At 35.9% G+C, this 25,112-nt stretch overlaps 1 protein-coding gene across 5 annotated transcripts in view; it reads left to right on the top strand.

Moving 5' to 3' along the window:
- ATP8B4 (ATPase phospholipid transporting 8B4 (putative)) overlaps positions 1–25,112 on the top strand; it is a 301,636-nt gene that overhangs the window by 212,030 nt on the left and 64,494 nt on the right. For all 5 annotated transcript variants that reach the window (XM_028100015.2, XM_028100016.2, XM_028100011.2 and 2 more), the window contains 5 exons: positions 3,185–3,393; positions 6,468–6,511; positions 11,758–11,923; positions 18,842–19,030; positions 24,959–25,074. In XM_028100015.2, coding sequence (XP_027955816.1) covers positions 3,185–3,393; positions 6,468–6,511; positions 11,758–11,923; positions 18,842–19,030; positions 24,959–25,074 — 724 coding nt within the window. The remainder of the gene's footprint in view (positions 1–3,184; positions 3,394–6,467; positions 6,512–11,757; positions 11,924–18,841; positions 19,031–24,958; positions 25,075–25,112) is intronic.

Here is a 25,112-nt window from a genome sequence, read left to right as displayed (position 1 = left end):
GGATCTCCATCCCTTCACTTTCAGTCTGGATGTATCTTTAAGTTCAAAATGAGTCTCTTGTAGATAGCAGATGGATGGGTTCTGTCTTTTTATCCAGTCTGCAACCCTGTGCCATTTTATGGGAGTATTTATGCCATTCACATTAGTGATTATTGAAAGATATGAATTTATTGTCATGTTGCCTGTGAAGTCCTTGTTTCTATAGATTGTCACTGTATATTTCTGTCCTATATCACTCTTGGAGTCTTTCTCCTTTTATAGAACCCCTCCTTAATATTTCTTGCAGGGCCGACTTAGTGGTCACATATTCTTTCAGTTTCTGCCAGTCTTGGAAGCTCTGGATCTCTCCATCCATTCTAAATGACAGCCTTGCCAGATAAAGTAGTCTTGGCTGCATGTTCTGCTCATTTAGCACCCTGAATATGTCTTGCCAGCCCTCTGTGGATAGGTCTGACGTTATTCTGATGTTCCTCCCTCTGTACATAAGGAATCTCTTCCCCCAGTTGCCCTTAAGATGGTTTCCTTGGTTCTAAGATTTGTGAGTTTTACTATTACATGCCGGGGCATTGGCCTGTTTTCCTTGATCTTGGGAGGGTTCCTCTCTGCCTCTAAGCCACGATTATTTGTTTCATTCCCCAGATTAGGGAAGTTCTCACCTATGATTTGCTCAAATATATCTTCTAGTCCTCTCTCTCCACCCCCTCAGGGATCCCGATAATTCTGACATTGGAACGTTTCATGGTGTTACTTATTTCTCTGATTCTGTTTTCATGGATTCTGAGTTGTCCCTGGCCTCCTCTTTTTCCTTCTTGTCTATTAATTGGTCTTCTAGATCACTAATTCATTCTTCTGCCTCACTTACCCTAGCTGTTAGATTATCTAGACTTGATTGGATCTCATTGATAGCATTTTTAAGTTCTGCCAGTTCAGCTTTCATTTCTGCCCTTAGAGACTCTACGTTGCCATTAATCGATTTCTCCATTCTAGCTATTGTCTTTACAGTTGCTACCCTGAATTCCATCTCTGACATCTTGGTTATATCTGTAACCATTTGTAAATCTGTGGCAGAAACATAGTCTCTGAGTCTTTCCTATTTTGGGGGTTCCTCCTAATCATTCTGTTGAGGGGTGGTTGAGGGAATGTACAGAGTCCAAATTATTGACCACAACCCAAGCAAGATGCACCTGTTTTATAGGGACCTTAGGGTTGCTGGCCTCTTGTTCTCCCAACCTGTCTCCTGGGGGAGGGGCCTGCTGTGTTGTTATTCAGGCAGCTCTGTTTGGGGAGAGTTGCCCTGCCCCCTGTGTGTGTGGGGGGGATGGGCTCAGTGAAAACCAGTTTTTTGGGGCTTTTGTTCTCTGGCGGCTTTCCCTGGTGGCTTTCCGCTTCTCTTCCGAGTGTCAGAGCAGAAGAGATAGTTTCCAACCCTCTGCTACAGAGCAGAGATATCTCAGTCTGTTCTTCCATGAACTCTCCAGGCCACACTGTCTCCGTTTCTGTCTGTGCTGCTTTAAACTGCAGCGTCCTGGGTTGTGTGCCCCTCCACAGTGCTCCCAGTCCTCGTCTCCCCAGGTCGGGGCACATTTCTGCCCTTTGTGCTTCTAAAACCACCAGCCACCCTCAGTTTGCACGTGCAGCCCCACCGCTCTGGGTTTCAGTCTGGGGGGCCGCCCTAAAGTCCTTTCCCCATCGCTACTGGTCTGCAAGTCTGTGCCCTGTCCCCGGCACGGAAGGCCATCGCTCACTGACGGTGTAAGATCTCCACGGCTCCCTCCCTCTGTGTTTATCTTCCAATATCTTCCTTGGGAATCATGGCTCCCCACTGCATACCTCGAAACCAACTGCCTGTGATATTCTGTTTGTAGAGATCCAGATCTATCTTCTTACATCTCAGGCTGATTTCATGAATGTTCAGAGTGGTCTGGTGGATATCCAGCTCAATTCCCAGACCGGTTGGAAAAGGTCCCCTACTCCTTCACCATCTTTTCCTCCAGATCTGCCAAATTTTATAAAGCTGTAATAAGGAAAATAAGAGATGTATTAAGTGACATATTAAAGAATAAAACTGAAATCCCTAAAGTAGATTCTAGTGAGGAAAATAATTTATAGGTAGCATGGAAGCATCCCAACACAGTGAAGGAAAGGATTTGTTGTTCAATAAATGGTGATGAAAAAACTTTGTAAAAATTGAAATTAGCACCTCATATGTACATCATACTTATAAAAATTCCAACTATGACAGGGAATTAAATGTGGAAAATTCAGTAAAGAACCAGGAGAAAAATAAAGATGTCTGTATATATAATCTTGGCAGAGGGAAAGTCTATCCAAGCAAAACTTCCAAAACAGAAACTATAAATTGATAAATTTGATCAATTTAAAAGAAAAGTTCTTCATGCCAAAAATAGTCAAAACAAAATTAAAAGACAAGTGATAAATTGGTAACATTTGTATGATGTGTATGTATATACATTATACATAGTCAATGATAAAATTCAGTAATCACAGAAACTTACAATGTTATCCTCTTTGGAAATTGATTTAGCCTTACATAAGAACAAGATTTTAAAAGTTCATACCTTTGGCTGTAGAAATTCCACTTCTAGAGTTGGAAAGTCATAAATTACCACTGAATCATGAGACAATGCTCTTTTCCTGGCAAAGGGGCACAGTAATATAACAGCAATAATTACAGTATTGAGATTTACTCAGTATCTATTAGGTTTGCTTAGTGCTTTACAGAGTACTGCTTCTACCTCTTTTGGCAAAGTGAAATGCATCAAACAATGTAATAGAAAGTCCTCAACAACACTTTTCTTTAGATCTTCTTTCTGACAAACATCTTTGATCATAGTCAGTTTCTCCTAATATATAAGAGAAATGCCAACTTAGGCTACCCAAGAAATCTCTACTGGGCTTGTTTAATATAAATGGTGACACATGGAACATTCCCCAAGCTTTTATGCAAAATCTATTTTTTCATGGTGTTGCAGGGAAATGACTTTGGCAGGTTCAGGATCAGACTCTGCTGAGATGCTTCTGAAGGTCACTAGGACCTGGGGACGGAGCATTCACACTTTCTCTTACACTCTGAAGGCTTTGATGGACTTCTTACTTTGGCAAAGCTTTGTATGTTCTGAAACTGATGGAACATTTCTTTTTTTTCCAATTTTAATGGATGAAGTATGGAAGTAATTCGTCTGGGACACAGTTACTTTATAAACTGGGATCGGAAGATGTATTACTCTGGAAAATCCACACCTGCAGAAGCTCGGACGACCACTCTAAATGAGGAACTGGGCCAGATTGAATACATTTTCTCTGACAAAACAGGCACCCTCACTCAAAACATCATGACTTTTAAAAAATGTTCCATTAATGGGAAAATCTATGGTAAGGGAAACAGTTCCTCTTTCTTACTGATATTGTTAGTAGTCCTTGAGAACATAAGCAACTCTATTTTTAAAAACCAAACCACTTATTGTTGGCTTTCTTATTAACACAGGCACACAATTATGTAGTGCTTGACATATAGTAAACACTCACTAAATATTTGTTCAATGAATGTTGAATAATTGAGATGAAACTTTGCATTTGTTACCATTCAGGGGTAGAGATGGGGTTAGCTATGATACTGTCTGAGATTCCGTTTGGTACTCTAACTGTGATTGTATTCTGTGGTGCTTAATAGACCCATATCCAAGGGAGGACAAGTTCTTGGTAACTTGATTTAGCTTGGTAAAAACAGTATTTCATACTTGCTTCCTAACAGCTCTGGAATTGATGTTAGGGCCCATGTTTGTAAGAATTTGCAATTCATTCCTAAGAATTCACACTGCACAGGGCTGGTTTGAGTGGCCAGACAAGCTATTTCATTAATATCCCAATTCCTGTTTGTATGCTTTTTTCAGGATACCTGCTCTGTATTAGGATTTTCAGGCATTCTATTTATATGTGACCCTTGTCACCATGATTTTGGCCAGTTAGCAGACAATTCTTAAGCTGAAAGCATGGGAGCTCAGCAGAAGGCTTCTGTTAGGTGTCTCTGGATTCCTGATCTCCTTTCACTAGACTCTGAGTGCCCAGCTTTTCAGTACAGAAATCTCAAGAAAAATCTGAGAAAGAGAGGGAAAACTTCCCTTTGTCTCCTGATGAGAAACTTCACACATTGCCAAATATTTTAAAGTAAGATTTAACCTTGAAAAAAATTAAGAAATACAAGCAGTTAATTTTTATACTCTCCTGCCTGTTCACCTCCCTTTGCTACCCCATCCCTGTAACCCAGCTTTCCTCTGCTCCACTTCCCCCCTTTCTGGGTGAGAACCAGATAATTCTCAACCTGGACTTCTATAAGCCCTCAGTTACATTGTGCATTTCTCATATCACTATTATAAAAACTGATAGATAAAATAGAGACTTTCCCTAAAAATTTTCTTTTGACATTATTTTCATAGACTTTCTAAGAATACTGGCTAAACCCAAAGAGTAGGTTAAATGGGAAAATTTTAGAGTATTAGAAATATTTTTAATTTGGAGGATCTTTTGGATTTTTTTTTTTGCCATGGCACACATTGATAATAACATAATAATGGTAATACCACTTCTAGGAAATGATGCCAAGGAAATTACCAGACATGTGGACCAGGATTTATTTGTAGAGATGTTTGTCATAGGGCTATTTTTCAGCAAAGGCCCTTGATTTTCACAAAGTATATATATCCCAAGATCTTTGCAAATTTCCAAATCCCATGATGGCTTATAATTTCCCTAGTAAAATGCAGAACTGAAATATTTAAGTAACCTCTTTAAACACTTAATTTATATACCATTATAATTTATAACGCATTTTTGATGTCATTAAAATACATTCTTACGAAAGCACTCACAGCATGTTTAAGTATCACTTTTTCTTTTTTTCCTATAAGTTGGTCTTGTTTATATCATAGATCTAGCCTTGGGAAAATTTGATATTCTACTCTGATTTATCTAAATCTTCTTTTTTTCTAGCTTAAAACTTTTATTTTCTTTGACTTCTTTAACTTTTCTTCACTTCCATCACCAACTTTATAAGCATGTTTCCTTCGGGGGAGGCATTTTACAGGAAGGCACAGCTTTGTTTCATTTTTATCAGTTATGAGTTACTGCCTATGGCACAATGACTGGAGCATAACTGCAGTGAGTTTGAGATTTAAATTCCAGGAGCATGGCGAGTTTCATTCCCTGGCTCTGGGACTCCGCCCACGCAGCAGTCACACAGGTCCAGATTTAGACCAGTGCTCCAGAAAAACAGCAAATACCAATTCATCAGAGGCTTTTCTTGGTCATAGCATTATGTAGTGAAGAGAGAGAGACTGGGGTTCAAAAACACACGAGGCTGACTTTTTAGCCTCAGTTTAGTAACTTCCCATGGATTTCTGTTCTTTGGTTCCCTCACCCATAGAACAGGAGTGAAAATCTTCATCTTGCAAGTTTATTATGAAGATGAGTGATAATACAAGTGCCTAGCACAGGATTAATGCAAGGAACTCTTATTATCTTTGCAAGAAATACAGTCTTGGCAAATGGCATTAAATCTTCAAATGCTAAGCAAAAATTAGAAAAATCTTAAAAGCTTCCAAAGAGGAGAAAGCTAAAATAAATTATGCTATGTAGATATGATACAACCATTCAAAATTAGATTCACAAAGAACTCTTGATGACCAGAGAAATTCTCACACTTGGGTTAAAAACAGCAGGAACCAGACATTTTTGAACTCTATGATAAATATATGGAAACACACACACATATACATACACACACAGCACGAAAGAAACTCTATAAATACTGGTTATCCATGGGGGTGGGACTATTAGTAATTTTTATTTTCTACTGTAAACATCTTGTATTTTCCAATTTATCTGTAGTAAGCATATATTGGCTTTATACAAAGAAAAATTATTTTTGAATATTTAACACATACTTGGCTATGCTTTCTGACTGCAGGGGGCATGGACACTGTTTAACATTTACATGCTAATTGGCCTGGATGTTACACAGCTGTATCTGGCCCAAACCAAGATGGAGATGTACTCACCAGGCTCTAGCATTGGTGAGAATTGGTCTGTCTAGGATGTCATTTTGAATGCCTCAACTGTGGGGATAAAGTGGAAAACAGAAATTTGCCTCTGGCAAACGTCATGGATAATGTGACAGCAGGACGATAAAATTTACAGAAGAACATGATCATGAGCTTTATATTTTGTTTCAGTGCATACTGCATTTTAGTTCTATCTTGGGTAAACCCGAGTATTTCTCTGGGTTAATCACTATGTCTAGGCTTACAGTTTGAACCACTCCTAAAAAGTCTAAATTTGAACTCCTAATGCCTTCTAGTAATGGTGCTTCAGTAAGTGTATTCCTTAAAACTAAATGTCTAAATCTAGTTTTAATTTCATTTATTATTAATTCTTAACTTTTGTTTTGGCAGGTGAAGTTCATGATGACATGGGTCAGAAAACAGATATAACTAAGGTGTGGAGGTGACAAATTTCATTCTCCCTTTTAATTTCAAATTGTACATGTGTTTTTAAAATGATGAGTTCCTGGAGGACTGATTTCCACTGTGACCAGATGAAATATTTAATATATAACTTTTAAAAAATAGATTCATATGGTTCAAAATCCCTTCTATGGAGGTCTCTCAACTACAGAGTTTCCTTTTTTTATTATTCTTTTAGAGATATTTCTGTGTATACAAGGAAGTATTTTTCTCCACTTTTTATGTAGGCAGTAGCATACTATCTATACCATTCTTAACTTTCTCAGTGATATATTTGAGATCTTTCTAGATTAGTGGAACTGGAAAATGAAATTGCTAAATCAAAAGGTATGTGCATTTGTAATTGATAAATACTGCCATTGTCTTTAAAATTTTTACCAATTTATCCTGCCACAAACAATGTACAAGAGTGGTTTTCCCCACCCTTACCAACACGACGTTTTGTCAGAGTTTTTGATATTTGACAAGACTATGTGAAATGATATGTCAGTATGGTTCTAGTTCTAATTTATCTTATGAGCGAGGTTGGACATCTTTTTATATTTTTAATAGTTTATTATATTTCATCTTTACCCATTTTTCTGTTGGTTTGTCATCCACGCATGGTTTCTGTAAATAAATGTCACTTGTTGTGTTAAGCTATTTTCTCAGTGTGCTACTAGATTCTGTTTGCTATTGCTTTATTTAGATATGTGCCTGTGGGTTTGTTTATAAGACACATCAGTCCTCAGTGGTTTTGGGGGGTAGTAATGTCTGTTTTGCTACCAATGTTATATTTACTTTAGAAAGAGATAATTTTTCTTATTTTTCCTTATTTTTGTATTCTGTGAGACAGTTTATATAACATCAAAATGATCTGTGCCTTAAAGTAAAGAAGTGTCTTATGATCCTTTTAATTTTCTCTTTGTGGCTATTTAAAAAAATAATTTCTTATTTTTGTCTTTTTCCTTTTCTATCTTGATTACATTAGAAATTTGTCCCCTTCTTCTATAGAAAAAGTGCAGCTTTGGATTTTATTTATTATTTGTATATATTTTCCTGTGTTTTAATCAGTAGTCTCTGTTTTTATCTTTATTAATGCCTTCTTTCTTCATTCTTTAAGTTTTTTTTCTAACTTCATACTTGGATGCTTAACTTATTAATTTCATTATTCCTTTTTAATATACAAATATTTATGTTCTTAATTTTTCTCTGAGCACTTCTTTAATTTTATCACATAGATTTGGCCTGTAGTTTATTAAACTAATTTTATTTTTGTCATATCAATTTGAATATCCACATTGAAACATAAGTTTTTTTTTTTTTTAAGATTTTATTTATTTATTTGAGAGAGAGAGAGAATGAGAGAGAGCACGAGAGGGAAGAGGGTCAGAGGGAGAAGCAGACTCCCTGCTGAGCAGGGAGCCTGATGCGGGACTCGATCCCGGGACTCCAGGATCATGACCTGAGCCGAAGGCAGTCGCTTAACCAACTGAGCCACCCAGGCGCCCGAAACATAAGTTTTTAAGGAAGAGTTTTAAAATTCTCAAGTGATAGAGGTTTCCCTCCTAAGTTTATTGCACTTTTAATAAAAGAAGAGATTTGTATTGTGTCTACTTCTTGGAATTTATTGGGGTTCTCCTTGTGACTTAATACAGTCAATTGTTGTCAATGTTCCAGGCTTCTTAAAAGGAAATGTATGTATATTCAGTTTTCAAGGTATAAAGTTAGCTAGATGTCAGTTAGTTCTACCTTGTAAATTATATTATTTAGGTCTTCTATTTCATTATTATCTTTTATCTATATCAGCTGTTAGCATAAAAGAGGGTAATCAAAATATTTTGAAAATCTCTTTCTCTCTATATAACTCCTATATAGCCTGAAATCTTTGTTTTACAAGTATTGATGCTAGTTGAGGGTAAATTGATATTCATAGTGGTTACATTTTTATTATGAATTACACAATTTAACATTAAAACTGCTCTCCTTTGACTCATTTTATTCTTCTTGGCCTGAATTCAACCTTATTTGATGCTAATGTCACAACTTCTGGTTTCTTTTCATTTGCATGTGCCCATCTGTTATATTCTGTGTTTCTGAATGACTTTATGTGTGTCTTGTGTGTACAGCATAGGATTGGAGTTTGCTTTGCATTCCAATCTTTTAAAAATTGAGTTTGGGCCATTTATCTAGGGCTGTATATTTCTTAGTTATAATATTTTAGGTTGTACTTTGTGTCCAACAATAATTTGTGTTTAATAATTCTTTATATGGATTCTTTATTCTGTATGTATACATTTCTTATAATGTTTAGAAATATTAAAAAAGTATTTCATTGTTTTTCTACCATATACTTCAAGAGTTTACATAGTATTTTTAATACTTTTTTTAAGGCAGTGTCTATTAATTTCCTAATATGAACAATGATGAAATTATATTTCTCCTTCTTTCCTTCATATTTTCCTATTTTTATATTTTATATTTTTCTTAATCCTAAATATATATTTTTATTAGTTGATTTGAATTACATGATATCATCTGACCTTCAAATAATAAAATGAAGAAATCCATATCTTCCAAATTTTTAGCTGTCTTTTCATCTTGCATAGTCAAGGTATACCATATAGATATTTTGTTTTGGCATCTTAATCTCTCTATTTCTTTTAGACTTAGTCCTTCAGTTTAAGGGATTTAGTGCTCACCCTTAACTAGTCCTTTACTAAGGATTTTTCCAGTTATCTCTTATTTGGATGAAGTTCATCCTCTAGTTTCAAGAAGGTTCATAACAAACATGAACTATGTAGTGAATTTATACTTGAATGACGGCTTGATTGGCTATAACCTCTTTGAGTCACAGTTTCTTCCCTGAGAGTTTCAGGGAATTCTAAGGTCAGTGTGTATTTTACTGCTTACTAGTGAGTTGATAATTTTTTCCCCCTAATGCAGTTGTTTTCAAAATTTCTTACGTGAACAGAACAATGTATGATTAAATAAGTCTCTATGATTCTGGGATAAACACAACTGAGTGTCCTGTATGCAGGTCTTCTCATATACTTGGATGTAATATAAAATATTCTGTAGTTTCCAAGACAAAGTATATATTAAAACTATTTTTCCATCAACTGATTTTTGCAAAGATATTATCATAGGACTAGTGCTTTGAATAATAAACTTTTAGAAGTACATTCTGTGCTTTCCAAAGGTCAGTGAATTAACAGGGTTCTTATTTACTATCAAATCATCTTCCACTATTTTGTTCTACCCTATTCTTTTATCATGTTTTTCTTTTTCTTTTTTTACTCAATACATTTTTTTGTTATTGTATGATTTTTTTTTAATTTTAAAATTTAAATAATTCTAATTTTTTATTAAAATATAATGTATTATTTGTTTCAGGGGTATAGGTCTGTGATTCATCAGTCTTACACAATTCACAGCGTTCACCAGAGCACATACCCTCCCCAGTGTCCATGACCCAGCCACCTCATCCCTCCTACCCCCCTCCACTCCAGCAACCCTCAGTTTGTTTCCTGAGATTAAGAGTCTCTTATGGTATAGCAGCAATGTCCACAATAGCCAAACTATGGAAAGAGCCTAGATGTCCATCGACAGATGAATGGATACACACACACGCACACACAGAGGAATATTATGCAGCCATCAAAAATGAAATATTACCATTTGCAACGACATGGATGGAACTAGAGGGTATTATGCTAAGTGAAATAAGTCAATCAGAGAAAGACAAGTATCATATGATCTCACTGATATGGGGAATTTGAGACAGAGGATCATAGAGGAAAGGAGGGAAAAATGAAACAAGTTGAAACCAGAGAGGGAGACAAACCATAAGAGACTCTTAATCTCAGGAAATAAACTGAGGGTTGCTGGAGTGGAGGGTGGGAGGGATGTGTTGGCTGGGTGATGGACCATGGGGAGGGTATGTGCTATGGTGAGCGCTGTGAATTGTGTAAGACTGATGAATCACAGACCTGTACCTCTGAAACAAATAATACATTATATGTTAATAAAAGAGTCTCTTATGGTTTGTCTTCCTCTCTGGTTACATCTTGTTTCATTTTTCCCTCCCTTCCCCTATGATCCTCTGCCTTCTTTCTCAAATTCCCCATATCATTGAGATCATATGATAATTGTCTTTCTATGATTGACTTATTTCACTTAGCATAATACCCTCTGGTTCCATCCACGTCATTGCAAATGGCAAGATTTCATTTTTTTTTTTGATGGCTACTCAACACATTTTTAAGTGTACAGTAAACTGTTATTAATAATACTCATGAAGTTGCACAGTAGATCTCTAGAACTTTCTCAGCTTGCATGACAGAAACTCTATACGTATTCAACAGCAATTCCCCATTTCCCCACTCCCCCATTCCTCCAGCCCCTGGAAACAACCATTCTACTTTCTGTTTCTATGAGTTTTACTATTTTGGCACCTCAGATAAGCGGAATAATGCAGCAATTGTTCTTTTGTAATTGACTTGTTTCACTTAAACATGTGCCTTTAAGTTTCATTCATGTTGTGGCATAAAGACAGGATTCTCTTCTTTCTTTATGGCTGGATAATATTCCATTGTATCTGTATACCACATATTCCTTATTCATTCATTTGTTGATGGATGTTTATGTTGTTTCTACCTCTTGGCTATTGTAAATAAAGCTGCAATGAACATGTGAGTGCAAATATCTCTTCAAGATTCCAATTTTAATCCTATCATTGTATTATGCAGTCTCTCCAGAGAGATCTGAGAAAGTACTCTAATAAAACACGTTAATATTTTTGCACTGGAAAATATTAATTCATACTAAGTGGACTAAAATCTATAATTAGACACATAACATTCTAGGTCAGATTTTGCTTCCAATATGAATTCAAGTCAGGTCAGGTTTTGCCATTGGATAGGTTTTGAAAAAAAAACCAAAACTTCATTTTCAGGGCTTCTTTGTATGTTGGAGTTGCAGTAAGTATTTGAGGATCTGTACAGCCATTGGATATTTTTTTCCCTATGCTTTTGGAAGGGTCACTGCTTTGGTACTTGGCTCTGAAAGGAGAAGATTATATTTAACAGTAATGAGGACACAAAGCCATTGTAGTGCCAGATGTTTGAGGCTGAAAAATCATACAAGCACTAAAAATACATAGAGGAAGTGTTTTTGAATTTTAGAAGATTGTTGTTGGAAGGAGGTGTATGGTTTTTTTTCTATTGTTCTCCTACAGAAAAATGAGCCTGTGGATTTCTCAGTCAATCCCCAAGCAGATACAACATTTCAGTTCTTTGACCACCGTCTGATGGAATCTGTTAAGCTGGGGGATTCCAAAGTGTATGAATTTCTTCGATTACTTGCCCTTTGTCACACCGTAATGTCGGAGAAAAATAGTGCAGGTAAGTACATAGCATGTCTGAGTGGTGAGCTTTGCTTTTTAAATCAGAAATGATACTTCTATAAAATATTTGGAGTGAGAAAGATGTTCTGATTAAAAGTATACATTGTGTAAGGGGTTTACCTATCACCAGCTTTTCTTTGTATGAATTTATATCCTGAGTGTTTTCCAAGAATTATGGAGAGACTGCAAAGGAGAGAGAAAGAAGAGAAATAGGAGTAATAGAAAGATGAGGGCCCAAATGTGCAAGTACAAGGGGATGAAATCTTTCTAATGATCAAGCACCAAATTTGACCGTGAGCTTCCTGATAGCCAGGACAAGCAGGAAAATAACAGTTGAGGTGTTTAGCTCTTGTCATTAACACAAACATCTAATAGATGATGATCAGGCATATGCGTAGAATGAATGAGTTTTCCCAATAATGGGGATAGATGTACACAGAGAGTGGGATGCTCTTAGTCCCCATTATGAACAAGTCCTCACGCTATTAAGATGGTTGTGTAGGGCTCAGGGCTCATAGAATTGAACAAAATCAGCTGGGCCACTTTAATATTGAAGCAATGAGGCAGGTAGATAATGGTATAGTGAATCCGCTTCTTGCTCCAATTGAGCCCAGTCTATTCCATTTATACATTTTATTTCTTTCTGCTACCAGTGAGTGAGTAAAAATTACCACCCAAGTAATTTCAACTTCAAAGTGAAATATAGGAAGACTGTTGACTCTATATATGTATGCATGTATCTCATATATATGTGTGTATATATGTACATATATACACGTGTATATGTTTTTTCTATTTTTTTTATTTTTTTCCTTCTTGCAATTACATTCAAGCCATAGTTTTGTCCTTCATGATGCTGGACTGACCCATTCCCCAGTTTTAATTGCTGTGAGGATTTATATAAGTATATTTATGACTCAAACTGATCTTTGTAATTCTAAGACCAATGATTAATTATATTTTTATCTGAGGATATCACAGTGCCTTTAAGTAAGGCATTCTTTTTATCTTGGCCCTTTGAGTTTATTTCATTTCCAAAACTTTTTATTTTAATAGCTATCTGTTTTTATTTTAATGTTATATCCTCCTTAGAGCTCTTTGAGGATCTTTATTTTCTTAATTTGAAATTTTCTTTTGTTTCCTCTATGCTTTTTCATTTTATAGAATGTTATTTTTTGAACTCTGTGTCTAATTTTCATATTGTTCTCGAATGTTTGATGAATTGTGGTTGCCTATTCTTATTTGTATTTGAGAATCCCTGTTTGTCCCTTGCTGAATGTAGATTCTGATTACAGTGGCCAGTCTCCCGAAATTGTGGGGGAGAGATAGAACACAGCTCATCTTCTGGGTGTGGGGTTCCTCCCTTCAGGAATTCATATGGTATCTGGCCTTAACTATCTTACTTTTTCAGATCTAGTGCTAGGAGTCTGTGGCAAAACTCCCACTTGAGAGACAGTTGTACTGAAGGTCTGGCCTGGAAGAAAATGTCAAATCATCGGATTCCTTTCCCTCATTTTCTCTCTTCTTCTTGTGGAATTCTCAAGCGATTCAGGCTTTTCCCAGTTTTGGTCTCCAGCTGCAGCACTCAAATCTCGAGGTTTCCTTTAGTGGAATGTACACTTTGTGTAGAAGAACATTTTCAAGGTTTTGTTTTGGAGGCAACCTCACTGAAGCCTGTTCTGAGTAAGCTGGCAGAAGGAGGAGCTCAAATGGGCTGGAGTGCTGAGTGGAATTCTTCAACTAATTTTACTAATGATGCCCCTGAGAGCACTTCTCTTCTCATTTGCTGACTCTGAGTCTGGAGAATCTTTTGAGGATTTCTCTTACCTCTGTATTCATTTTCTTTTGCAAATGCTTTGGGCTGTGTTTTTCTCTTCTTCAGTGGTCAAATCTATGTTTTATCTTGCAGACATTTGTCAAAATTCTAGTTTAGTGATAGTATTCATTCTTCTTTTCTAGTATCACTTAAAATTTTTTCATAATGTGATATAATTAAGTGCAATAAAACACACAGATCTTGTGTGTGTTGTTTGATGAATTCTGACAATTATATACACCCATGTAACCCCCATCCCCATCCCCAACAGGGTGTAAATCCTTTCTATCACTCCAGAGAGATTATTCCTGTCCCTTTTCAGTCCACAATCCCAACCCCTGCCCAGCCAACCACTGCTGTGATTTCTATCATCAGAGATGAATTTTGACTGTTCTTGCACTTCATATAAATGGAATCATACAATATATATTCTTTTGTGTCTGGCTTCTTTGACACAATGTAATTTTTTTTTTAAGATTGATTTGTTCATTTTTTAGAGAGAGAGAGAGAGCATGCATGAGCAGGGGGAGGGGCAGAAGGAAAGGGAGAGAACCTCAAGGAGACTCCACTATGAGCACAGAGCCAGATGCGGGGCTCAATCTCACGACCCTGACCAAGATCATGACCTGAGCTGAAACCAAGAGTTGGACACTTAACTGACTGAGCCACCCAGGCACCCCTCACACAATGTAATGTTTTTGTCATTCGTCCATGTTGTTGTATCAATCAATAGTTCATTCATTTTTATTGCTGAGTAAATATTACATTGTGTGAGTGTACCATAATTTTCTTTTCTCATCCTCTGTTCATGCACATTTGGTTTGCCATAAACGTTTTTATGTCTTTAAAAAATACTTAACAAATTTGTTTTTGGTAAACACTTAGGAATAGAAATTGCCAGATCATAGTATATGTTTAACTTTATAAGTAACTGCCCAACTATTTTTCAAAAGTGGTTGTATCATTTTACAAATCCCACCATCAGTGTATGAGAGTTCTAGTACCTTGACATTCTTGCCACCATTTAGTATTATCATTCTTAAATTTTACCCATTCTCATGGGTTTGGCTAATATCCTGCCATATAAAGGCATTTTGAAGTGAAGAGATGTAGATGTATATATCCTTTAAACTGTTTCTGTCTCTTGCTTTAAGATATCAAATTCTAAGTGAAGGATTACATCACTGAGTAGGGGGAAATTATTTTGCTCTCCTTTTAAAGCTTTAATTACAGGATAGATAGCTTAAATCTGTATGTTAAAGTACCTTGAAAAACAGAGTTTTCATATATAAATGTTAATTATGTTAATTATGGAAAAGACTAGAACCCAAATCTAATAAACTTAAAATTTATGATTGTATAATTTATAGTTGAAGCTATCGCTTTTATTTTAAATGTGTGCTGTTTCATGGAGAAGTCATTTGGGGAAGTTGACATTCTCATTTCCTTCTCCAGGATGAAATTTTAGAAGCAGTAAAGTGGAAAGTACCAGAGCTTTTAATAGGATTTTTTTTTATTTTAGTGTATTGCAATTAAAGAGATAAAAAATTTAGAATTTTTTTCTTATTGCCTCATGATATCAATCCTTCAAAATTTATTGAGACTTGCTTTATGGCCTGGTATGTATTCAGTTTCCATAAATGTTTCATGTGTACTTGAAATGAGTGTACATTCTACGGTTATTAGGTCCTGGGTTCTAAATATATCCATGAGATAATGTTTGTTAATTGAATTGTTCAATCTTCTAACCCTCTGTGGATTATTTTGAGTACTCGATTTCACAATTAATGAGTATGTTAAAATCATCAACTATAATGGTAAATTTGTCTTTTTCAGTTTGTAGCTGTGTCAGTGTTTGCTTTTTATGTTTTAAGGTCATGTTATTAGATATTCATTTAGACTTATGTCTCTTTAAATTAAACTTGTATCAATATACATTGATTCTCTTTATCTGTAGTAGTATTTTTGCCTTAAAGTTTATTTTGGCTGATATGAATATAGTTAGAGATTTTTACTTTTGTTAGTATTTGTATTGTTTATCTTTTCCCACTATTTCCTGCCAATCTACCTGTCAGTCTTTGTGTTTTAGACACATCTTTTGTGAATGACATAATTTTTGACATTTAAAAAATTTTTAGTTTGACAGAACATTTAGTCCATTACCTTTATTGATTATTGATATATTTAGACTTTAATATATAATATTGGTATATTTAGTTTATTTCTACCATCTTAGTTTATATTTTGTATTTGCCCCATCTTTTGTCTTAGTCTCTTCTTCTTTTTTTTTCCTCTTATGGATTTATTCCATTTTAATCTGCTTTGGAATCCTTATTTGTATTTTAGGGGTTAGCCTAGAAATTTTAGCATGATGAACTTATCAAAGTCTAAGCCTTCTTTTGAACAAAACAAAGACTTTAGAACCCTTCAACACTAATCAACCCTCTAAGAAGAATTATATAGTCCTCTTGTCATGTATTTTCTTTTTTAATCCCACAAGATGTTTTTATTGTTTTTATAGTCAGTGTTTCCTTAGATTTATCCTATATACTTACTAATTTCTATGCTCTTTAATGCTTGTCCCATCTCTGATCTTCTGTTGACATAAAGCGTATTCTTTGGAATTTCTGTTAGGGAGAACCTCCTGGAAGTAAACTTTCAAAAACTTTGTTTGAAAAACAACTTTATTTCATTCTTATTCTTGAAGATTTTGCTGTGTGCAGAAATTTAAGAGTCTCATGCTCTACCGACTGAGCTAGCTGGGCACCCCCTTGTGTGCAGAAATTTAAAGTGACAATTTTCTCTCAGTACACTGAAGGTACTCCACTGTATCCTGCTACTATTTCTCTTATTGTATAGTCAGCTCTCAGTCCAGTTGTCAGACTGAAGGTCATCAGTCTTCTCTCCCTGGCTACTTTTAAGATTTCTCCTTCCATGTTCTCACTATAGGTGTGGGTTTTTATAAAATTTATATTGCCTGGAATTCACTGAGATTCATGAATCTGTAGAATGTCATCTCTCATCACTTCTGGAGTTTCCTTGGCCATGTATTTTTTCCAGTGTTGCCTCTGATTCATTTTCCCCTCTCATATTAGATGTTCAGTGTCAGATATTTTCACTCTGTTCTCTATGCCTTTTAAGAATTCTCTCATTTTTCCCTTTCTCTGTCTCTTTGGGATATATCCTGGAATTTTCTCCATTCCCCCCACCCCAGTACACTACTTCTTTCTCTAGTAGTATCTAATTTGCAGCTTTTAATTTTTAATTTCTATAAGGTCTTTGATTCTTTATCAAATCTGCTTAATTTTATGACTTTTTTTGAAATCTATTAAGTATTTGTGTGTGCTTTTTCTAATAATTCCAATATCTGATGTTTTTGCAGGTCTTATTCTTTCTTTTCTTTCTGTTGGTTCTCATTGTGTCTTGTTTATTGGGATTTTAATGATTTTTCACTGTGAGATGACCATTTTACTTGGAAGTTTATTTTTAGAAATTCTTTGGGTCCTAAGGTGAAGACTGGTTCCTCCAGAGAGGACTTGCTTTGCTTCGGTCAGTGTTCTAACACAGGAACATATCAAACTAAATTTTTAGTTTGATTTTTTTTTCAAGCCACTTAGATATTATGAATTTAGGGTGCAAATATGCATGAACCCTCAGAGGCTGGAAACCAATGATCAAGTTCTCCTGGTTCAGAAAATGCCCTCAAGGCAAACGCTGGCTACAGTCTTCTTTTATTCATTTTATTTTTTCCCTCGGTCTTTGACCTGAAAAATTCTTGTTTTCTTGCCAGTACATCTTTCATGACTGTATTTAAAAAATTAAAATGTTTTATACAGAATCTGTAGTTGTTTGTAGCAGAGAAGTTGGTCCTGGCACCTAGTTTACCATGTTGCCAGAAGTGGAAGTTATATAATTTCATAGGTAAATCAAGTAATTGCTTTAATTCTTTTCCCTTTTTGAATTTCAAAATTAATTTATGCCTACCATATAAGGGAAAACCACACAGTACAAAGTTTATAAAGGCAAAGCTAATAATTTCTTCCATGAACTCCTCCAGTCTCACCCCTACAGTGGTAACCAATGAACATTTGGTGTGCATCACTTTACCCTTTCCACCTGTGTGTGTGTGTGTGTGTGTGTGTATGAATATACATGATAAGTAGGTGGTTTATTTTTTATGAAAAGGAATCAGAGTATACGCATTAATATGCAATTCATTTTTTTAAGAATTTATCTTGGGCATTACTATAACTCAGTAAATATGGATATAGCTCTGCCTACTTTTTCTAATGTATTTTTACAAAGATAATAGAATTTTATATAGAAGGTTTTACCTTATACATGCTGTATTTTTATGGCTTTTTGTTTTTTGTTTTAGTTTGTTTTTTTGGCTCATTTCATTATTTTTCTTTCTTCTCCCCTCTTACTCCCAGCCCAATACTTTCACAATATCAAGCACCAAGAATGAACACCCCAGTTTGATTTCAAGGGTATCTTGTATGCATTCTCATAAAATGATTATTAATAGCAGACTGAAATGGAATTTGGAATACCTGCTCTATTACTCTTTGGCTGTGTGATCTTGCAAAAATCATATAACCTCTCTAGTCATAGGTCAGTGGCATAAAGTGGAAATAATAATTTTAATAATCCCTACCTCAAGGCTTTCTGTGAGGATTATGTGAGTTATTTCATATTAAGTGTTTTAGTTTGTGAAACTTCCACTGCACATCTCTAGTCACTGAAAATACAAAGATACAGCCTCTGACCTGAGAAACTTTCAGCATGGTGGAAAGGGAGATGCAGAAATGGGTATTTTTGTATAAGATGACAAGGGCTGTGGTGGTGGTATGCCTGGTGTCCTGTAGTATCCCGCAGGACAGGCACTTGGTCCAGCTGGTTGGCAAGTAGAAAACTTCTGATTTCTGGAGCTAACACTTGAGTTCAGTGTTATAGATGAGGTGACGTTAGTATTGGCATTCTGTGAATGTTAGCGATTATTCTCAGTATTAACGTATTTGGTTTTTTTCCTTTTTTGTTTAATAGATTTTTTTTTTTTTTTTTGCTGTTGTTTAACATGATAGTTTCTTTTCCTTTTAGGGCAGCTGATTTACCAAGTTCAGTCACCTGATGAGGGGGCTTTAGTGACTGCTGCAAGAAATTTTGGGTTCATTTTTAAGTCTCGAACCCCAGAGACAATAACTGTAGAAGAATTGGGAACACTGGTTACTTACCAACTGCTTGCCTTCTTGGACTTCAACAATATCAGAAAAAGGATGTCTGTCATAGGTATGGCTGGCAGCTGAGCTTATGTTTGACCTTTTAATGGTACTTGTTACATTGCTGCTTCTCAAGAATGATTTCACTCTTGGTTATGTACTGAGAGTTATGATTTTTTGTGTGACTTTATGAACTTTTCATTTTCAACTTAGCCTTAACACTGCAGTAATAAGTATAAGTAATATATAAAAGTGCTTATTAAGTCCAGCACTATTGTAGTTGCTCCTCATGAATTAACTGATTTAACGGTCACAACAACCCTATAAGGTAGGTACTATTATTTTTATGCCCATTTTAAAGATAACAAAACTGAGACACAGAGGATTAATAGATCCTCAAATACTACTCCTTGTGTTTCCTAGAGATGTTTCCCAGTATAACTGCTTTAGTTAAGGCTCTCACCACTACTTATATTATTGCAGTATTGTCAAAAACTTAATACTCTGTGTTGGTGCCAGGGTATTCTTTCTAAAACATTGGCCTGATTTTGCCATAAATCCTACATAAAATCCTTGGTGGCTTCCTAGAACTTAGAGGGTAACATTTTAAGCAGGATGGTCAAGATTATTTACAATCTGACCTCAATCTACTTCTCTTCTACTTCCCCAAACTTCCCAAGCCTCATTAGATCTTGCCATTCCAGGCATGTATTGTGTACTTTTACCCTTTGTGTGTGCTATTTTCTTACCTAGGATTTTCCTCTTGCCTACTTCTCTTGGAAAACTTCTAGTCACCTGGAAATGTCCAACTTAAATGTCCCCTACTCCCTCAATTCTTTTTCTAGTCTCCAAATAACTGCATTCTTCTCTTTCTCAGAGCACCTTGTTCATAACACCAGTGTGCTACCAGCCCCATGATACTCAAGATCTTCCCAGTTGTTAGAGTATGTGCTACATGAGGGCACTACTGTGTTTTAGTCGTCTTAAAATGCCCAGAGCTTAGCACGTAGTAGATTTTCTATAAATGTTTGTTAAATAAGATTTAACCCAATATGCTGTAATTTACGAATATCCTGATCATCATATTAAATCAGTTTCTACTACAGGAAACAGGTGTATACATGGTAGGTTTTTGGCCTCTACCTGAAACTAGCTGTGGGAGATTGCTCTCAGCAGGTAAAAACCAAACATCATCTGAGGATGTTTATGTTTGTTTGTTTGTTTGTTTATTTCTTTATTTTTGAGCAGGCTGTAGGCAGTCCTCATTGGTACTGCTGAAGAGCACATATGCTGCTCTAGGCTTTGGCCTAATGATGTATTAGCAGAAGTAATCTTCTATTTACAGCATCAGGGGAGGTGTTACTAATGTTGGGTTGGCCTAGAACTGGCTTCTCTTTGCTATGAAGGTGTTGACAAAAACCTAAAATTGCTACACAGGGAAACTTTTGGCTTTCCCACAGCATCAGTCACCACTACGGGCTATGGAGAAATCACAGCCTAACCACAAACTTCAGATGTGGTTAGGATTATATGGATCCCATATAAAGAAAGGTGATGTTCCACCACAGAATGCATGGAAGGTTGTGGGCTTTATTTTGGTTCTGTTTGGTTTTCAGTCAGGAGAATTTGAAAGAGGGGCTCCACTAGGGTAGAAAAATCTCTGATAATAAGGCACAAAAAAACAATGCTGGTCTCATGACTGTCACATGGCTTGGTCTGTGGGGACAACACCCTGATGTGAGGACTCACATATTTGCTGCTGTTGCTTCTCTCCTCCTCCTTTTCGTCCTTCTCTCCCTCCTTCTCTGCTTCCTCCTCCTTCTCCTCTTCTTTTTCTTCTTCCTCCTCTTCTTCCTTCTCTTCCTCCTCCTCTTTCTTCTCCATCTCTGTTTCCTCTTTCTCCTCCCCCCCTTTTTTTGAAGGTAGCGCTATCATTGATTGAATCATAAATGTATAGTTTTGATACTAGTACTACTTTCATTCCAGGGCAAGAGCCCTGATTTAATTCAGGTACCTCAATAAAAATAGATTTCTATAAAGAATTTTGTCAGAGGGTATAGAATCTACTATATTGATAAATATATAGATCTTGTTATACAGTTTTAAAAGGACCAATTCTCATTATGTAAATGCAAATACGGAGATAAAATTCAAAGATACTAATTAATAGAGGCAAGTGGCAGTAAACATTAAGGAAGAATAAATTAGGCTAGCTCCTTCAAAAACCCTTGCAAGATCTTTAGAAAGAGTTGCTCAACTCTAAACTTTTTAGAGAGGATCAAAATACAAATCACACTGCCATATAACAGGCATTTCTCTGTGTGGACATATGAACAGCCATCCAACTGAAATATGGCAAAATAGAATTACTCATCACCCTTCACAGTGTTGCTATTGCATTTACTCCTATAGCATACACCTGGAAACCATTTCTGACCTTTTTCTTTTTATGTCACAAAGGCATAGCTTCTGCTTTCAATGAATTCTGCATAATTATAATTCAACTCAATTAAGCAAATATTTAGTAAGTGCCTACCATGTCCTAGGGACTTGATGCTGGGGGAGAATGTGGAATTGAAAAGTGTTCTGTGTGATCGCACCCAGGAGAAGATGGTGAAATAGGGTAGGAAATAGGCTGGAAAAGGACAGGTCTTAATGATTCCTGTTTATGCCATGTTAAGCATGTCCAAACTTGATCTAAGGGCATATGGAGGCTATTGCAGGATTCTAAGCAGTAGTGTGAAGATGACTCTGGCTGGATTACAGAAGAGTTTGGAGAGAAGCAGGGTTGAAATGAATAAAACCATTTGGGTTAATGTGATAATATAGGCAAGCGATAAGATGATGAAGAGAAATTCATGGCTGCAGTTGGGTGTGTGGGTGGTGGAGGGGGAGGAGCTTCGAGTATGGCTGGATATCTGATTTGGGAGACTGAATGGTGAAGCTGGTTATTGAGATGGAGACATAAGAGAAATACCTAGTTATTGGAGGATGATAAGGTGTCCAGTTTGAGTTTGGTGTGTGTGAGCACATCCAAAAGGAGATATCTAATTGGTGGTTGGATGTACAGATTGGAAGGGAATGCTGGAGATAGATTTGGGCATTAAAAGCAATCATTCTGTCATTGGAACCTGAAGCCATAGAAATGAATGTGACTACATGGAGATTGGAAGGGGAATTAGATCCTAGGAAAATCTTTGAAGAACACCAATATATAAAGGACTGGCAATGGGAGAAGAATTTATAACTAAAAATCTATGATTTTTGCCCGGACTCTGCCCACATGTTATCTTGACCATTTAAAACTGTTGTTCTTTTTAATTTAATTTTTTTTTTTTTGAGAGAGAGAGAGTCAGGGGGAGGGGCAGAGGGAGAGAGAGAATCTGGAGCAGACTTCCCACTGAGCATGGAGCCCAACACGGGGCTCAGTCCCATGACTCTGAGATCATAACCTGAGCCAAAATCAGGAGTTGGATGCTTAACTGACTGAGCCAACCAGGTGCCTCTCTTTTTAATTCATTTTAAAAAGGCTAACTTCTGAAATAAGTGAGATTTGATTAGCCTTGAGATTTCCTAGCAGAAATGACTAGAAGCCTTGAATGAAGAGATACAAAACTTGCTGAGCTGCAAAAGGAAAGGTTTAGTGAGTAAAATTAAGCAAGATTCCATGAAATTGGATTTACCCAAACTCAAATTTAAAGGAACTAATGCTGGGTTAAGAAAAAAACATGGAAGAAGTGGAAAATCTTTACTGAATGAGAAACATGTAGATTGAAAAGGACCCTAGAAGTTAGAGTGTTTAAATATCTCCTTTTCATATGTAGAAACTGAGATGAAGAGATGGTAAGGGATTTGCACAAATCATAATTGGTTTGTGATTTCCTAGACCAGTGATTCTCCATGTGTGGTCTAGGGAACCCTAAGAAAACTTGGGAGCTTTTCAGAGGATGCACAAGGACAAAAATATTTTCATAATAATACTAATGTTATTTGTCTTTTTCATTCTTTTTCTCATGAGTATACTGTGGAGTTTTATAAAAGCCACATGATGTGTGATATCACAACAGATTGAACCACAGAAGCAGATATGAGAATCCGACCATCTTTTAAGCCAGACATTAAAGAGAACTGTAATCATGTAAAACAATGCCACTCTCCAAACTAATTTTTTTTTCTGTTGTGGAAATTATAATTATTTTCATAGAAATGTTATTTATGTTAATATGTAATATGTTTATTATCAAAATTATAGTCACTATTATAGTAATATAACTAGTGTCATAAGACCATTGATATAATAAATTTTTTCAACTTCAATTTCTAATATGGTAAATATTAATAAATATAACCCACTTTACAAAAGCCCTGGAGTTCTCACAAAGTTTTAAGAGTGTATAGGGGTTCTGAGACCAAAAAGTTTGAGAACTGATGTCCTAGCCTGGACTATAAACAACAGTCACAGAGAAGTCATACTGGTAAAAGTAGGATGCACATACTTGGCCTTTATAGCTCTGGTGATAGAAGGGAGAAATTATTAAATTGGATTGCTGTAGAAGAAAAGCAAAAGAAAGCTAGGATTAAATACTCCTTCTCCCCCCAACTTGAACAATTAGATAAATTATATATGCTTTTTTCTTTTTCCCCAACGTGGGCAATTAGAGCCAGAATACAAGAACTGCATGAATTCTGGCAACTAGGAGAGCTGACCAAGGGTTTTAGGAGAGAAGACAAGCCCTAGACAAGTCTCAATACAAAAAGTTTCCAGGGTGCATTAAATATATTCAAAGCTAGGAGGACACTAGAATAGATCAAGTCTAAATAAGAGTAAAGATAAGAAGGGAGATTAATTTATTATACTTTTGTATTTATATTCCTTTAAGTCAAGCTCTAAATTTTATATTCTGTTAAATTAATAGTAGTCAGTATTTATGTTCATTTGTGTTGAGGCATTCTACTTTAGAGAAAAGGTACAATTGAGTGGAAAGCATGTAACAATCTTTGCTATGATGAAGCTTGTAATGGTCAGTGTTCAGACCATTATGTTGTGACCCAGAAAGTTGTCTTAAATTGTAGATAATTCCTGGAAAGAAATATATTACCATGTCATTCATATATTCATTCATTCATTTGTTTGTTCATTCATTAGTTCATTCATTCATTCATTCATTCAAACAAATAATTAAGGGCCTAGTATGTGCCAAGCTGTAAAACCAAGCCTACAAATGTAGGCCAAGGATTCTGTAGTTTAAAAAAAGATTTGACAGCAATATGTAGGACAGCCAGGGGAAGGCTTAAAGACTGAAATGAAGGGGATCCTTATCAGGGCTGTCATTCCCAAACGTGGGGAGGGGGGCAGATTAAAAACATAGCCCTAACTGATACAGAATTCCAGTTAAAAGAAGGTAGAAACTAATTTTGAAAGCCCCATGTGAGGTATGCTTGCAGGCCAGGACTGTGACTGAAAAAAATCAACCACCAAGAGTGAAAGGGCTTTTCCAATGAGTAAAGAGGGTAAAGAAAAACATCAGCAAGGACTGAAAACTAGTGTGTAAACCATGGCTTTGAATGGCTAGAATTCCATGTGGAGATCATTTGGCATAACAGTGATAGTTGATTCCTACAGTAGGTCTTGAGTTTTGCACTAGGAGACAGGCAGGCAAAGCTTTCTTTCAATTCTGTTCAATCCAGAAGGCTTAATTTGAATTTATCAACCCTTCAAAATAGTAGGCAAGGAAAATGGTAAGGTCATACACATCTGAATAAACTTGTTTTTGAGTTTGGGAAATCAAAGGATTCCAGTAGATGGAATATTTCTAAGTAACTAGAATAGGAATAAGGCCAAGTGACTTAGATAGTGACCTTCTAATTAAAGGCACTGAATATTTTACTACTGGCTAAAACATTATGCCCATTTCCAAATTTCCTGGCTGGAGCCCTAGGAAAGTCTAGTTTTGACAGATTTCATTGATTATTTCCCATGCAAAATTTTTCTTTTCAGTTCGAAACCCAGAAGGACAGATAAAGCTTTATTCCAAAGGAGCAGACACTATTCTATTTGAAAAACTTCATCCATCCAATGAAGACCTTCTGACTTTGACGACAAACCATCTCAGTGTAAGTGCTTCCGTCTGAAGGTTAGCACTATGGCCCTT

The sequence above is a fragment of the Eumetopias jubatus genome, unplaced genomic scaffold (genome assembly GCF_037043125.1).
Source record: "Eumetopias jubatus isolate StellerSeaLion01/CBP00866 unplaced genomic scaffold, mEumJub1_p1.0 scaffold_7, whole genome shotgun sequence".
Taxonomy (NCBI): Eukaryota; Metazoa; Chordata; class Mammalia; order Carnivora; family Otariidae; genus Eumetopias; species Eumetopias jubatus.
The sequence above is the reverse complement of the archived record's forward strand: the minus strand, read 5'-3'. Positions and strand labels throughout refer to the sequence as shown.